The 16318-nt window shown below is 38.1% G+C and overlaps 1 protein-coding gene across 1 annotated transcript in view; it reads left to right on the forward strand.

Moving 5' to 3' along the window:
• The window catches only part of npr2 (natriuretic peptide receptor 2), a 56885-nt gene that overhangs the window by 25470 nt on the left and 15097 nt on the right, over positions 1–16318 (forward strand). Inside the window, exons 8-15 of the mRNA XM_016286594.1 lie at positions 6221–6341; positions 7908–7982; positions 9510–9587; positions 11225–11329; positions 12023–12094; positions 13586–13745; positions 13859–14014; positions 14095–14263. Of these exons, the coding sequence (XP_016142080.1) occupies positions 6221–6341; positions 7908–7982; positions 9510–9587; positions 11225–11329; positions 12023–12094; positions 13586–13745; positions 13859–14014; positions 14095–14263 (936 nt within the window). The remainder of the gene's footprint in view (positions 1–6220; positions 6342–7907; positions 7983–9509; positions 9588–11224; positions 11330–12022; positions 12095–13585; positions 13746–13858; positions 14015–14094; positions 14264–16318) is intronic.

The raw sequence follows: 16318 nt of genomic DNA on the forward strand, positions 1-16318 counted from the left end.
GTAGCATTCCCAACTGGGTACGCTTTCCCAGTGTTATCCAAGGTCCCACTGTATGGAACAGCAGTGGCGGACACCTCTGCCTAGCCGCTGTCCTATCTTCCGCCCCGGCTGGTGTGGGGGGACTTGTCGGCTTCCGCAGGGCACTGGAGGGGGTCAGCAATAGTGGCGTTTTCCATACGGATCCCAAATTCGTCAGTCACGACTGACGTGACGTCGAACGTGACTGACTGAAAGGGAACATCTCGGTTACTTGTGTAACCCTCGTTCCCTGAAGGAGGGAACGGAGACGTTACGTTCCGTCACCACAGTTTCTGTACCACCGCTGTACGGCCGGGGGGCACGTAGTCTCGGCTCCTCAGCGAAAAACTGATGTGCGTTTGCACGCGCTCTCCTTTTATACCCGCGCTGCGGGGCGGGGTGCGCATGGCGAAACACACACGCCAACTGTCATTGGCTTGTTTAGTTTACACTCGAAGGTGATTGGGCTCTCGGGCGAGATCCCCAAATTCATCAGTCACGACTGATGTAACGTCTCCGTTCCCTCCTTCAGGTTACACAAGTAACCGAGACATTACTGTTGGCAAGGGTATTGATATAAATAAGAACGTAATATTTAGCACCATGCTGTGCAAATAAGAGGAACCATTGATAGTTTTTTACGTGGAAATCATGACCAAATACGACTTTTGTATAGCCCCATAATTAATTGCCTTAGCCTGAAAACATATTTTGATGTAACATAGTTGTTCTATTAATTACTGCGATTAATTATTTTAGGCAAATATTAACCACAGGGTGCTTCAGTCTGTATATTTTATATACAGTAAAAAAGGCAAAACCTTTATATCTCACAATGTCAATATAGGCTTAAATCTTGTGATTGTATGTCACTGAGAGTATTGAGAGCAAAATGTTAAAGGGAAAGTTATTAAATAAAAATAAATAAATAAATAATTATATATAATAAAAAATTATTTTTAGGAAGGATGTTTATGCTGCTCTTTTCCAAACAATGAAAGTGAATGGGAACCATAGTCAGTCAAGCTCCAAATATGACAAATAAGCATCCACAAATTAACAAAAAAATAAGCACAAAAATGCATATAAATAAAATACAATAACTCGTAATTGCGGCGCTCCTTCTCCCGTGTTTTGTTTTCGTTTTATATAGTCTTTTGTTTTCCCTGTTCGTTCCCCGCAGTATGAGAACCGTCCTGCTATCAAGCGTGCCGGCCGCGCCGTTGTCAAGCTCGCCGGCCGCGGCTCACTTAAGCCCACTGGCCACTCAGAAGACAAACCCGCCGGCCGCTCCGAAGATAAGCTCGCTGGCCGCGCCGTTGTCAAGTCCGCCAGGAGTGCCGTTGCCAGTTCCAGGGGATCCAGTTCCCCAGTTTCAGCCAGGAGTGCCGTTCCCAGTTTCAGAGGATCCCGTTCCTTAGTCACGGCCAGGAGTGCCGTTCCCAGTTCCAGGGGATCCAGTTCCCCAGTTTCGGCCAGGAGTTCCGTTCCCAGTTCCAGGGGATCCATTTCCCCAGTTCCGGCCAGAAGTGCCATTCCCGAGTATAGCCCACGGAGGGCTCCTGTTCCCGAGTTAACCCCAGGGAGGGCTCCAGATCCCCAGTTATGGCCCACGGAGGGCCTCGGAGCCCAAAATCATCCCCAAGTATTTTTTTTGGGGGGACAGTAGGGCTCTAGCCATAGAGGTCGGGGCAGGGGCTGGGGCCACAGCCTCGGAGGCTGCTTTGCCATGGCCTCCTGAGTCCCCTGATCTGCCATGGCACCCCGAACTGCCAGATCCGTCTCCTCGCTCGTTCCTGCGCTCCCAGTGTGTGTGACACTTAGTGACTTTCAGTTCCAGTTTTCTGACTTTGCCATCTGAGTCAGAGATAGCTTTGGGGACCAGAGCCATTGACCATTCATTCTTTTTCACCTGATCATCTTTCAAAATAACCAGGTCTCCTTCTTTGATTTTGGGTTTGTTGTCTTGCCATTTCTTATGAGACTGGAGGGATGCAAGGTATTCTCGTCTCCACCTTTCCCAAAATATGCTGGCAAGATACTGCGCTCTTTTTCACTGTTTCCAATATAGGTCAGTGCCCTCAAATGGTCCTGAGGTACACACCTTTTGGCAGAGGATCATTGATGGAGTCAAGTCACCTTTATTTATATAGCACTTTTAACAATACAGATTGTCCATCGGTGACAGAATGGAGAAAAAAACCTTGGGAGAAACCAGGCTCAGTCGGGGGGCCAGTTCTCCAGCCAGACGAATCAGCAGGTTGATACATGCTGTAGCAAAGTTAGATTGTGCAGAGGGCTCATCTGGTACCATGATCTGACCCAGATCACCCAGATCATTTTATCCCTCTCCCATCTGGCCAAAGGTGTAGACTACCTATGTGTAGGAGGAGTAACTTTAGTAAGAGTTTTGTTCCTACAACAATACGTGCTTTAAACACATAGGAAATTAGCCATCGTCTTACACTCTTGTAATTTTTTCTTTTTTTCGTGAATGTAGTTTGTACATAATGGGTACTTGTCGTTGTGTTGTATACGCACCTTCTGTGAAAATGAATTTCCTCTCTGAGGACAAATAAAATGATCTATCTATCTATCTATCTATCTATCTATCTATCTATCTATCTATCTATCTATCTATCTATCTATCTATCTATCTATCTATCTATCTATCTATCTATCTTGTCCCAATGGCTGTCTAGGAGACAAGGTCTTCACTGGGGATCTGTCTCTGGGGTTCATCTAGTTGTCCTGGTCTCCGATGAAATTCAAGGCTGTAGAGGTCGTCTCTAGGTGCTGATCCACCATCTGGGCTGGATACAGACTGGATCCGGGTGACTGCAGTGACCATCTGGTCTGGATACGGACTGGATCTGGTGGCTACAGTGACCTCGGAATAAGAAAGAAACAGACTAATATTAGCGTAGATGCCATTCTTCTTACGATGTAAGAAGTGGAGTGAGGAGAAGGAAATGGATACTAGAGGTCTTGCATTGATAACGGCACACACTTTAGCCATTAAAGTTGACAGCATTTCGTGATTCAGATGCGAGGAGCTGATCTGAGGAAGCATGGAGTCCAAAATTCATCTTGAAAGTCCAATCATACTCGCCCCTGCTCCTCCTATGTGAGACGATATATTAAAGATTATTATCTCATCTATCTAGGAGATGAGCAATAGGTTTGAGTTGTGGTTGGTGTTTTGCTGCGTCAAGAGTGGGTATCTCTGACCTGTCCTCAGGCATTTAGTGGCACTCAATGAGCGTGGGGAGTGGGACTAAAAGACTGTCATCTAGAGGCTGTGCGATGAAGTCCATAGCTCGCCTCCGAGACATTTCTGCGACGCACATGCACAGAGTGTAAGGAAATTCTGTGCTCTTGAGATTGAAGAGGACGAAGAACTCAGATCTACCAAGTGAACGATTACTTTGATTGTTAAGAATAGCACAGACGTTCAGTGATTTGTCTGGCTCTCCTTTGAGGTGATCTCTGATGAGGCAGATTTTTGAACAGGACCATAAACTATTAGTATCTCCACAGACCTCTGTGCATTTAGAGATATTTGAACAGGACCATAAAGTATTAGTATCTCCACAGTCCTCTGTGCATTTAGAGATATTTGAACAGGACCATAAAGTATTAGTATCTCCACAGACTTCTGTGCATTTAGAGATTTAGAGAGCTTTTTTGTGAGTAGAGATTAAGTTTTTCAGTGGTCCACCTCTTTTCACTGAGATTTCAGTCTTTACAGGAGCAGTTGTAGAAATGGAATGTGAAACTTGGGTCATTGCGCATGTAGACTTCCCTACATACATTTTTGTGAAAAATGTGAATGGAGGAAATAGTACCTGGAACTGAAGCTTGTATTGGGACCCTTGGGACATCCGCTTCTCTTGGAGGTTAGGAGGAAGTTTGTTGACAATAGGTGCCACACCCTGCGCTGTGTCCTGGAAAGAGAGCCCAGGAAAGTAGCCTCGAAGCTTTGCTGACACCACCTCGTTGAGCATGGCTAGTGGCAGCCATGGTGGACAGTGCAGGTAGGATCATGAACTGTTCATGATCATGGGAGTCGGGCTCTGCTTTAATAGGAGGGTGAAAACTTGATTCAGAAAAACTGTCCACATAGTCCTTTGTACGCTTTTCAGTAATCTCACGTGGAAACGCTGTGACGTCAATCGCCATATACATTTCTCCTGACTTGATCTCTGCTCTAGCCTCTTTCAGAATCTCAGCCTCTGCTGCTGCAACCTCCTTTATATGTTGTAGCTATAACAGTTCAGATTCCAGTTTAGCCTTTTCTAGCAGTTGACTGAGTGAGACATTTGATGTGGTCAGTTGTTGCCCCTCAGCTTTCTCTTTAACATCCGTCTTGATCCAGTTGCGATGGGTAGAATAACTGAATAGCTATTCTTCTTTGAAGTGCTGTGTTTTGCCTGTTGTGATGATACTTTTTCACTATTCTGTCATCTGCATGCGTGATCGTTAAATATATCCTTAAATATAAATAAACAAAATACAATAACTCCTTCTTCAATGTTTACTGTACATCGAACATCGTTAAATTACAGGAGTTGGTATGGGATCAAATGGCGATCTTTTGAATCTCCGTATAATGCAAGTGGAACCGCTAACGTGCTTTCAGTAACAGACACAAGGAACACGTGCTTTTCTGGAAACAGACACAAAGAGCACGCGATCTCCCTGCTACATAGAACTGGAAATGGCTGCTGGGCTAGTGCTCTTTGCGTAATTGATGCTATGAAATTTAACAATTTCGAAGGGGTAGTTTAACTAAACCTATAGAAAATAGTTCCATCTAGGGGGAGGAAGGAGTAACGTAAGGAATGACATAATAATACTTGTCCATCCATACATCCATACTTTTGGATCTTGACTGCTCTTGGTCCTCATATACTATCCATATTATGGATAGTATAAGATATTTCTATTGCTGTGCTGTAAAACCAAATAAATCTACAACGTTCCCTGAATTGACGCTTCGTTGAATTTTATCATTTTAGAACAAGGATTTTCCTTTTGGCAAACAGCTGAGCATCAATTTTTGAACCTGGCTCTTTCATATAAAGATCCTACCGAGGTTTTTTCCACCTCTCTGCCTCCAAAATCTGGTCTACAAAAACAAAATAAAGGTGCTTGTTTTGGGGCTTACCAGGGTGGCTCTTAAATCGAGTAAAATCCTGTTGAAATGCAGACGCTGCAGTACTTACACTCTGCCATCTGGAAGTGTTTTACACCTTTCAGATTGTAGTGGAATGTGTGGGGGTTGCTTTATTTTCTTGTACTTTGTTTTGAGTGCTCTGAAACTTAATTACGATTCTCTTCATTGATATCCTACTATCGCAACTCTCAGACCACATCCGTGAAACATTCAGAGATTGATTTGTAATTAAAAAAGCAATCTTTGCTGTGAATAGAAGCTGTTGAGAAATAACAGGTCCTCAGAGAGCTCCTCCAGATGTGTTGATTCACTTGGAAGTTCCCCCATGTATTTATCCACATGGCTGGCTGGACTGCTTGGTTTACTTGCGTTTAAAAATAATATGCTGGAAAGGGCACGCCATAAGTGACCCTAAGATTGGCTCACATTTTATCGCCCCATCAAACTTCAACTCAGTCTGCTGCAAAAATTGTTTCCACCTTAGTTTTATCTTACATGGACTTTTAGTGTAAGGGTTATTTAAACTAATTGTGCGAAATTAAATGATATTTCGAAAACATTTTCATGGTGCTTGCAAAGGCACATATCACTCTTACTATACTTTTTCAAAACCCTAACTCAAAGCATTCAAATTCTGCCTGTCACTCATCCTGCACTGTTTATGATATACAAACAAAATCCAAAATCTCAAATCCAGCAGCTTATAATGACACACACACACACACGCACCCAAATCCCATATAGATATTAAGGGAAGGATTCAAACCACATCTTGAGACCATAATATCATACAGACCTAAGAGTGGAATCTTTTAGCATGAGACACAACCATTAAGTATAAACAACCATCAAGAACACCCTAGCAGCCACCTAGCAATGCCTTAGCAACCACTCTGAACACTTTGGTGACCACAGAACACAGTGGAAAATGTACAAATCTAGTTCAGCATCTAATGTTGCTGAAATATGTTTTTCTATTTACACTGGTCGTTCATTGCTTTAAACCGATCTGCTCTTTTCTAGGAAACTGAAGTTGGAGAAGGAGTTAGCTGGGATGCTTTGGAGGATACGGTGGGAGGAACTGCAGTTTGAAAGTCCCAACAAATACTACAAACGCGCAGGCAGCCGTCTCACTCTTTCTCAGGTACAAGTGCTCTCTGGTATTCTTGTATTTTGGATAAAGTGTTGCCAGTTTGGATATGTTTTCCAGTTGGCCACCTCTAAACCAGATATAAAATTCATTTTAAATGTACAAGGATTACATTTAAAATATTCAAAAGACGAAATGTCTTTGAGTTTCTGTTTTTGTATAAACAACGTCGAATAAAAGAGGTTTCCTCCTGTTTCAGCCCATGTCCATATGGTTTTAATTTATCTCATAAAAATGCCTTTTTGGACTTGGCTGTAATTCCTGGCACTGTTTGCCATGTCCATTTAAAACGGCATTCCTTGGGAATTGCAATGAAGGCTTAGTCAGTTAGTTAGTCGCAAAAGGTAGCCTGATTAAGTTAATCTGAATTCTCTTTCTCTTTAAAATAAAGAATAAACAAATTCATAACAAGCTCACAGGTTTTGCTCCTATTTACATTCGAAAGCCAAAACAAAATGGGTTGAATACCCTTTAATTTTTCAATGAATTTATATAAGATAAATGGAATAAACGACAGAAATTAACAGAAATTATCAAAATCTTTATAATGTATATTTTTTTATACACATTCTTCAAGTTTACAGTAGCAGACCCATATTAAACAATTGTTCAAATAAGCTCCAGTTGGACTGCCTGGTCTCCTATTTAAAACACATTATGTATTATGATCTGCTGTGGATTATTAGCAGACTTATTGTTTTCCTAGTAAACACACACATGCACAGACGAAAACATTTACATGTTCTTTTGGCCTCATACTTGGAACATGCGTTTTGAAGGCCAATGCATTTTCCAGGCCACCGTATACAGTATTACACATTTTGGAATCCATTCCAGTTTGTTCCACATCATTAGACTGAATGTATGATTCATTCTACTCCCTTGATGTTACTTAAATGAGGCTTTTAATGTCTTTCTTCTCATCCTTCAATAATTTCTAACTCTTAAATATTTCTTTTTTTTACTCTGTATATTAATAAGTGCCACTTTGACTCAGTCAAGCAGTCAGTTTTCAGAGTCTTTGGAAAAAACATTTGGTGTGAAGCATTAAAATGCACCTTCAGATATCTTTCTTGTGTCTTGTAGTCAACTAAAATATATTAGACTTCAGAAATACCACTTCTTCCAAAAGTCCTGGAATTTTTAATTAAACCTGGAAGTAAATTTCAATTAAGTTTTGTTCTAAAATGACGAAAATGATTATTAAAATCATTTTTCATAAAATAATTAGTAACGTTATTAAAATTATTAACTATTTTTAGATAGTCATATATAGCCATAGATAGATAATTAAATTTGTGACAAACAGTGACACTGACCATGTGAGCAGTAAAAGTAGGTAATTGTTAAATTTAACAATTAAATTTGAACAAAATGAAACTTTTCACACATTTTTCAAATGCTATGTTGATAATATAATTTGCAATACACAATATTGTATCAAGTCTAAATAACTTTTGGACCCCACTATATAAATGCTTTCTTTTCTGATGTGCATAATGAAACTACTTTGTCTTAAATGCTTCCTAGTATTGCATTCTCTCTGTATTTCCTTTGCAGAGAGGTTCCAGCTATGGCTCCTTGATAACAGCTCATGGAAAATATCAGCTATTTGCAAAAACAGGCTATTTTAAGGTGCGGCTGAGTTCTTCTGACATCCTCCCTCTGCTGCACATCCACACACATGTGTATTCACTGGAGAAATGGAGAGTGGGTGCACTACCAACTCAATGTGTTGCTTTGAGATCACAGTTTAATGCAGCTTTGCAGCTCCTAAAGTCAATCCACAGTGCTAGGTGTGCTATGCCACGATAATTGGATCACAAATGTTAAAATGGCAATAACGTAAGCTGGAGGAAAATGATTTTGCAGCGTGCAGGTGTATTATTTATAGATTTTTTGTAATTAAGCTTTATGACACCTTTGTTATTCCAATAATATAATTTATTATATATTATATTATATTATATTATAAACTCAAATATATAATAATATAATTATTTAGAATATGTAAGGGATAATGTACATCCAGCCAGTTGTTTTTGCAGGATAAACCCTGACCCTGAAGGGCTTGTTCCGTGAGAACAACCGGCTGAATGTACATTTTCACACCTATTACTCAGCTACATAAGTAAATAATTAGACACAAAATATTGATTTGAAATATTTTATTAGCTCTTTAAATGCAAAGCTTACGTAAAGAAAAACAGTTCTGGCAACAAGACGAACACTTCAACAATATTACCACAGACCTACTATTAATACTGAAGTCCTTTGGTTTAATTTTACAATAAATACAGTCAATAAATGATGTGCAAGATGATAGCAGTTACATTTGAATGAAATGAGAGACAGCGCGGTGGTGTAATTATTTATGTGGTGAAAAGCTGTGTAATATGTGGTATGACTGTACCTTATTGTACCAATTATTATGTACCTTCCTGTACCTATTATCCTTTGCTTAGTATATACTGTAACAAATATATATTTATCATTGTTAGTTAATGTTAATATATTAAACAATATTAAATACTATTACTTAAGTAAGTCACAATGCACAATCAGCCTGTCATTATTGCCAAGTAAAACTTGAGAAAATGTGAAATATTTATGTATATTGACTAAACAAAAAAGTCACTCTCACCTCTTTGTCCCACAGTGTAAGCTAAAAAGGACACTGAGGCATCCGATGTCCACTGAGCCAGCTGAATATTTCTGCTGTCACTGTGGCCACTAACAATGACAAAGCAAATGATCAAATTCATTGATTTGCATGCCATTATTTCAGTATCAGTATAGACTGTCAAAGAGATAATTTTACTTTGTTCACATACACAGTGGAAAATTTGTATTGCTCCAAGGTTATTTTATAGCTCAGGAGCCTTAAAGGAGTTCTCCATTTCATTCAAGTAACTTTGCCTCAGATGTTGTCTCTAAAATGCAAAAATAAATCAATTGCATAACTACTTAAATGACTTAAAACTTAATTTTGTCTCATGAGCTATGAAAGAGCACTTCTCTGAGCAGTAATGTTTTTGAGATGTTAATTTATCCAGCTATAAGGCTATAAGAAGATAAAAATGATATAAATTTTCCATCATGGCAGTCTGTTGTTATCTTTCAGATCTGATTATCTTTAACACTTGTTTCCTTTCACAACAGGGCAACCTGGTGGCTATCAAACATGTGAACAAGAAGAGGATCGAGCTGACCAGACAAGTGCTGTTTGAACTAAAGCATGTAAGAGAATACCTTGAATCATGAGAGAGGTTCTGCGTATGTCTTTTTGTTAAATTTGTGTTTGTATCCAAATGTGTCTGTGTTTGGGAAGGTATGAATATTATGTACGTGTTTAGACCATTGTTTATGACCCCACTTGACAGCCTTGGATTTTGAGTTTTTACAAGGTGTTTTGGAAAGGATATACTGACTTCAGAACATTGTCATGAAATGGATGTTGAAGAAACAAAGTGAAAGTTTTTAAATCTGAATAATGGAATAATGTGCAGTAACTAGGGATTGGTCATAGTCTTCAACTAGTCCAACAGCCACTTAGTCTATAATTGTGATATTTATTTTTATGCCCCTCCCCCACCCACCATTTTTTTTATGGCTTTAGCAATTAGTTATTCTGTTCTTTAAATGTATGTTTTTTAATTCATCCTCTTTAAAGCATCACTGCTACACTCATTCACACGGATATCTTTGGCCTCAACTTCCACCACAAGTGTTTTTAAAATGCCATATCAAGTTAAACAACATACAGAACTCATCTTGAGAACCCAGTGTGCTATTTCTAAATGCAAGAATGCATATTATGTAAAAACCCCTCCAAGAAAAACATAAAAATGTATAAATATTAAAAGAATTATAAATAATATGTAATTGTCCAATTTAAAGCTATTTTCTGATAAGCAACACAGCCCCCACAAAACATCACGAACCAAATCATGGTTGAAATTGGCTACAGTTCTTTTGTCACATTGGATATGGAAGGTCAAAACAAAGTCGAGTACATTGCATTGTGGGATACAGTGTTCTCAATACTCTGTAACAGGGCTCTGTTATATACTTTTTGGACATCTAGGGTATTCTGTGCATGCAGAAAATTCACACTCTATGCACAGTTTGTACAAAGCCGAAATAGTAGGAATGATATTGTAGTATGCTATTCTGTTCATAAGCCAAATCTGTTCTCTCTGTCTATCTGAGACCACCGGGATTGAGTCTGAGTCTAAAAAAAACCAAAACATGCAGTGAGTCCATGCTTCCCATAACAGGCTTATTTGAAGCCTACGTTTATTATGACGAGGGAATTCTTATTCTGAGGGAAAGCTGATAAGACCAGCTTCGTGGCCAGCTTTGATGGGAAATGCGAGGGCTGCATGGCTTGGTGCTTGTGTGGTAAAACAGCAGTTGTCCCTGAAGTATCATCCTTGCAGACCGTGGCCCTGGCAGCCTGATTAGCTGTTGGGACAAAGTGAAATAAAGGGCCAGACAAAGACAAATGGGGGTGGGGGGTAAAAATGGGGCAGTGGAAACTCTCTCACTGACATTTGCCCTCAGTGTTTTGGAGGTCAGAGGTTGTGCGAAGTAAAGTTTATATGACCTTATACAGATTTTGCCACTCACTGTAGCTCCATAATGTAAATGTTTTGCCACGCTGTTGTAGACATGGTCTGAAGAAAAAATAAAAATAAAATAAAAACGTTGGGGAAACTAGAAAAACAATTTTTAATGATTTTTAAATGTATTATTTTATTTTATTGTTAGCTTTATTTTATTGGTCATTGAGATTTTCAGAATAAGTGAAAGTCATACTAACTGTCAGCATCTTACAGATTATAATTCAAAACTCATTTTGTTGTTACTAATAGATGAGAGATGTGCAGTTCAACCATTTGACAAGGTTTATTGGCGCTTGTATCGATCCACCAAACATCTGCATTGTGACAGAATATTGCCCCAGGGGAAGTCTCCAGGTAAACACTCTCAAGTTTATGCTTAAAATTACTTTTTTGTTAACCATTAACATCATTAACCAGTAAAATGATTGTTAATTATTTATTCATATTATTTTTTGATTGCAGGCAGTGTGAATTGTTTATAAAACATTTGTATTGCTAATATTACAATGCATTTTGTTTTTCCCATTTCTGGGAAGTAGTTGGCAACTGTACATTTGTCTCTATTATGATGTTATTGCAGTTCCTTCGTTTCCATATTAATGACCTTGTTTATGGTAATGATCATACTACATTTGTTTTAAAGTCTTGTTTGACAGTTTTATACAGAATTCCATCACAATTTATTTGTTTTATATATGTATAATAGGTAACACTTTAGAATAGGGAACACTTATTCACTATTAACTACGACTTTTCCCTCAATAAATTCCTAATTTGCTGCTTATTAATAGTTAGTAAGGTAGTTGTTAAGTTTAGGTATTGGGTAGGATTAGGGATGTAGAATAAGGTCATGTAGAATAAGGCATTAATATGTGCTTAATTTGTACTAATAAATGGCTAATATTCTAGTAATATGCATGCTAATAAGCAACTAGTTAAGAGACCCTAAAATAAAGTGTTACTGTATAATATAATATGCTTGTATGAAAATAACTTCTGTGTATTTAGATGTTTTGCAGTGTTGAATTCCAGTTTGTTCTTTCACAGGACATCCTTGAAAATGAGAGCATCAACCTGGACTGGATGTTTCGATACTCACTGATCAATGACATTGTGAAGGTTTGTGAGACAACTGAAAATCTGGTAACACTTTAGAATAATGGTCTGTTATTAACAAGTAACTATGCAGGAAGTAATAGGTAGTACTACATTAACACAGAACTTAATACTATTAACTAATAGAGAAGCAAGATTAACTAAGCAGTAAGTAATAGCAAATTTAGGACAAAGGTAGTTCCTTATTAGATATTTGAGAATTACTAAAAAAATCCTCATTGAGAACTACTTGCGAACTATGAGCAGTTAATAAAGAATAACCAATTAATTACTAATCACAACAGTAACGTCTTAAAAGTGAACAATTGGGTTCTTTGTGGAAACTCATTTATGAATTTGATATCCCTCAAATAAGTCGGCTACATTTTAAAATTGTGACTACTACTCTTACCAAAGGATGGATGTTCAAACTTAAACATAGAATAATAATTGGTCATAGTTCACAAGTAGTTCTCAATGAGGATATCTTTTTTTAAATAATTCTCAAATATCTAATAAGAAACTAGCTTTGTCCTAAATTTGCTATTACTTACTGCTTAGTTAATCTTGCTTCTCTATTAGTTAATAGTATTAAGTTAAGTGTTAATGTAGTACTACCTATTACTTCCTGCATAGTTACTTGTTAACAACGGACCTTTATTCAAGTGTTACCGGAAATCTTTATAAATGTGCATACAGAACAAACATACATGAGCCCTATTCATTCACACACATTTTAATATATTGTTTGGTTTGCTTTAGTTAAGTGATGTCTTTTCAGTTCTGGAATTAAAAACATCATAAATTAAAAACAACTCTTCCCATATTGTAATGGCTTTTGAAATCCAGTAAATATGGTGCCTTTTAAAATGTCTAATATATTGTTGAAAAAGCCGGATGGGAAACAGAATCAAAAAGCATTGTTGGTTGATTATTTGCTTTTCTGAGAGGAGTCCCATTAGTAAAAGAAAATGGCCTGGCGTCAAAGATAGCATGACATTGTTTTTGGAAAAGATGTATGAAAACGATTTCTCTCTAAATTCTCCCTCCATTAAAGTAAACCAATCTTCTGTTCAGTGTCAAAGGTAGAGAGCCCAGGCACATAAAAGCATTTGGTGTTTGCTGGAAAATTAAATGCACTTGTCATTTAAATGCACAAAACATTGCTTTTGCTTTTAAGATGGAATTTTTTTTTAAAAGCATTGTTTTATTTAAAAATAGCACTTGTCTGAATTTAGTTGGCCAATGCCACCTGAATTTATGGCTGACAGACATAATTGCCTTAAGTTGTTGCTCCTGAGTATTAAATATATATAATATTTTTATATATGTATTTCTGTTTTATGTCTGTTTTAAAGGTAATTATGAAATATGTTCTCTGCCTTCTATCAACCCAGTCATTTTCTTAAAGCTTTAAGTATTATTAAGATTAACATTCAATGTGTATTCTGCTCCATTCTGCCCCATAAACTGTGCGTAAAGACATAATGTTTTGTTTAATGCTTGTGCTGCCAGGGAATGAATTATCTGCACAACAGTTACATTGGCTCCCATGGCAATCTGAAATCATCAAATTGTGTGGTGGATAGCCGCTTCGTTTTGAAAATCACAGATTATGGTCTGGCAAGCTTCCGTTCATCTTGTGAAAATGAAGACTCACATGCACTGTACGCAAGTAAGAATCTGTGAAGGTTTTCTGTGTTGATGCATGAAACATCAGTTGACTTTTGCTGATTAAATCCCTAATGTGACCATATTTAGTGACTGCTTACCTAATGGATTTTTCAGAAAAGCTATGGACGGCCCCAGAGTTGCTGATATATGATAGGCATCCACCCCAAGGAACCCAGAAAGGTGATGTGTACAGTTTTGGGATCATACTACAGGAGATAGCACTAAGGAACGGCCCATTTTATGTTGAAGGCATGGATCTCAGTCCCAAAGGTAACAGCCCCAAAGATCAAATACATTTAAACTGAGTTGTTGAACACCACTGAAAAGTGTTTGGTTTGGTTTTGTTACAGAGATAATCCAGAAGGTGCGGAATGGCCAGAAGCCGTACTTCAGGCCTACCACAGATAACAGCCAGCACTGTGAGGAGCTGACCATCTTAATGGAAGGCTGTTGGGCTGAAGACCCTGCAGAACGGCCTGACTTCAGCCACATCAAGATCTTTATTGCAAAATTGAACAAGTAAGCACTGCACACTTACTGTAGATCTGTTATATTTACAAGAAGTAGCAGCAACATTGTATCTTTGAACAGAACACAGCATCTGTCCTAGAGCTGACAGCTCATTGATAAACAGCCTTTATTGATGTGAGTGAAAGCTTTATGGTTAATTCCCCAAAGGGGCACTTGACAGACATTGACAAAGTATCACTAAATGCCTGGAATGTAAAAGAGGACCTTAAAGCCCAGTCTTCATTATATAAATGCATCTTGTTGACACATTTAGACATGTTAGTGATTGATCAATGTTTAAAAAAAAAAGATATCTAAGTATAAACCATGGCAGCATTTCCCAGAAGCGGCTTGAGCTATAAGCAGATCACAGAACTGATTGTACAGGCCAACTTAAAATTGCAGGCTGTTTCACAAAAGCATAGTACCTTAAGCAGTACCTGAGAATCGTTGTAGATCAAGTGCTCTGGAGTAATCGTAAATTACTAAAGTGCATTGTAAGGAGACAGACTTGTGCAGTCATCTGCAGGAGAACTGCTATAAATTACATCTAATCTCAATGCCGTTCCAGTGCTGCCATGGTGGCATTTCACAGAGTGCACAACAAAATCAGTGTCCATTGCATCAAATGGAAGTGGGAACAAGGGGACAGATGAAAACACAGGAAAACCAGGTCAAAAGAAACTAAAAGTCCATTAAAAAAACATAACTGTCACCGATGCTTACACTTTATGCACTGTAGCTAAAATATGTATGTAATATTAGGAGACTCATATAAATATTATTTTACCTTTATTTAAATCAATAGCCTGGGCAGATTTTTCTTTAAGCAGGTGATGCAGTAATATTAGTAGCAGCATCTTTCAGCATACTAAAGGTACTGAGAGGTCAACATAAATTAAATAAAGGTAATATTAAAAGCTCATCCTTGTACTCATCTGGGTACAGGTATTGCCAGTGGAGAAAATAGTTATTTTAATTCAAATGGGTAATAACAATTTGGTTTGGTAAATATTTTAGTTTGGTAAGAAATGTTCAAAGCCATGCTTCAGGGGGTAGTAATATCATTTATCCATATGGATATGAGAGTGCAACAGGGAAAAAAAACGTTTTTATATTCAACTAGTTTGAAATAGTTTACTGTGTTTCTAAAATATGTACACACAATTGTTTGAAATAGTTTACTGTGTTTCTAAAATATATGCACGCAGAGTGAAGTTTTAAAATTGGGTAAAACGTTTTATTAGTATTGTGATTGTATGTTATAGTTAAATATTTTAAGGTGCCCCTATTATGCCTTTTCGAATATTACCTTTCATGCAGTGTGTCATGTAGCTGTATGTGAACATAAACTATCTGCAAAGTTGTGAAGCCGACAGTGCACGATAAATAAAGTTATTGTCTATCAAAAAAAAAAAAAAGTCGACTCGCAATCGCCTAAACGAGTCGTCAGGAATTCGAATCTTATTCTGTTACGGCTCTATGTCACGAAGTAATTCATTTGCATAATGTCTGCCCACATTCTACGTCGCCAACTTGCCCGCCCACAAACAGTAAAATTTCCATGTGGTTAACATCATGTCGAGAAGACGCTGTATCCTACGCTGTGAGAGTAAATTTGTTTTATCACATCTTATAATTACCACAAACTTGTTAACACTTGACACTTACCACTGAGAAATGTCCTGCTCCAGTCGTGCTTGCGAATCAGTCTCTTGTTGATCAGCCAGTTCAACCGTTTCATCATCAGACTCCGGCTCGAATTGGTAAGGCACAATCGATACCATCTTTTCTATGTATTGACAAGTCTCCAGGGCTGTCATTCCGTCATGGCAATGGGCGTTTTGTTTCCGACACACGCTGTACGCGGTAGACCAATCCAGAGCCATCTCTCTACGGCTCTGGACCAATCACAAAGGACTACGCCATCTGACCAATCACAGCAGTGAGGGCTCACGGAAAGGAGGGGTTTAGAGAGACTAATTCTTTGAACTGCTTTGCACGAGTCGTTAACAAATCATTTAGAATTAGGTAAAATTAAATCTATTTTTTGAGAAAACTAAC

This window comes from Sinocyclocheilus grahami, unplaced genomic scaffold, assembly GCF_001515645.1.
Source record: "Sinocyclocheilus grahami isolate Dianchi unplaced genomic scaffold, SAMN03320097.WGS_v1.1 scaffold212.1, whole genome shotgun sequence".
In the NCBI taxonomy this organism is placed as follows: domain Eukaryota; kingdom Metazoa; phylum Chordata; class Actinopteri; order Cypriniformes; family Cyprinidae; genus Sinocyclocheilus; species Sinocyclocheilus grahami.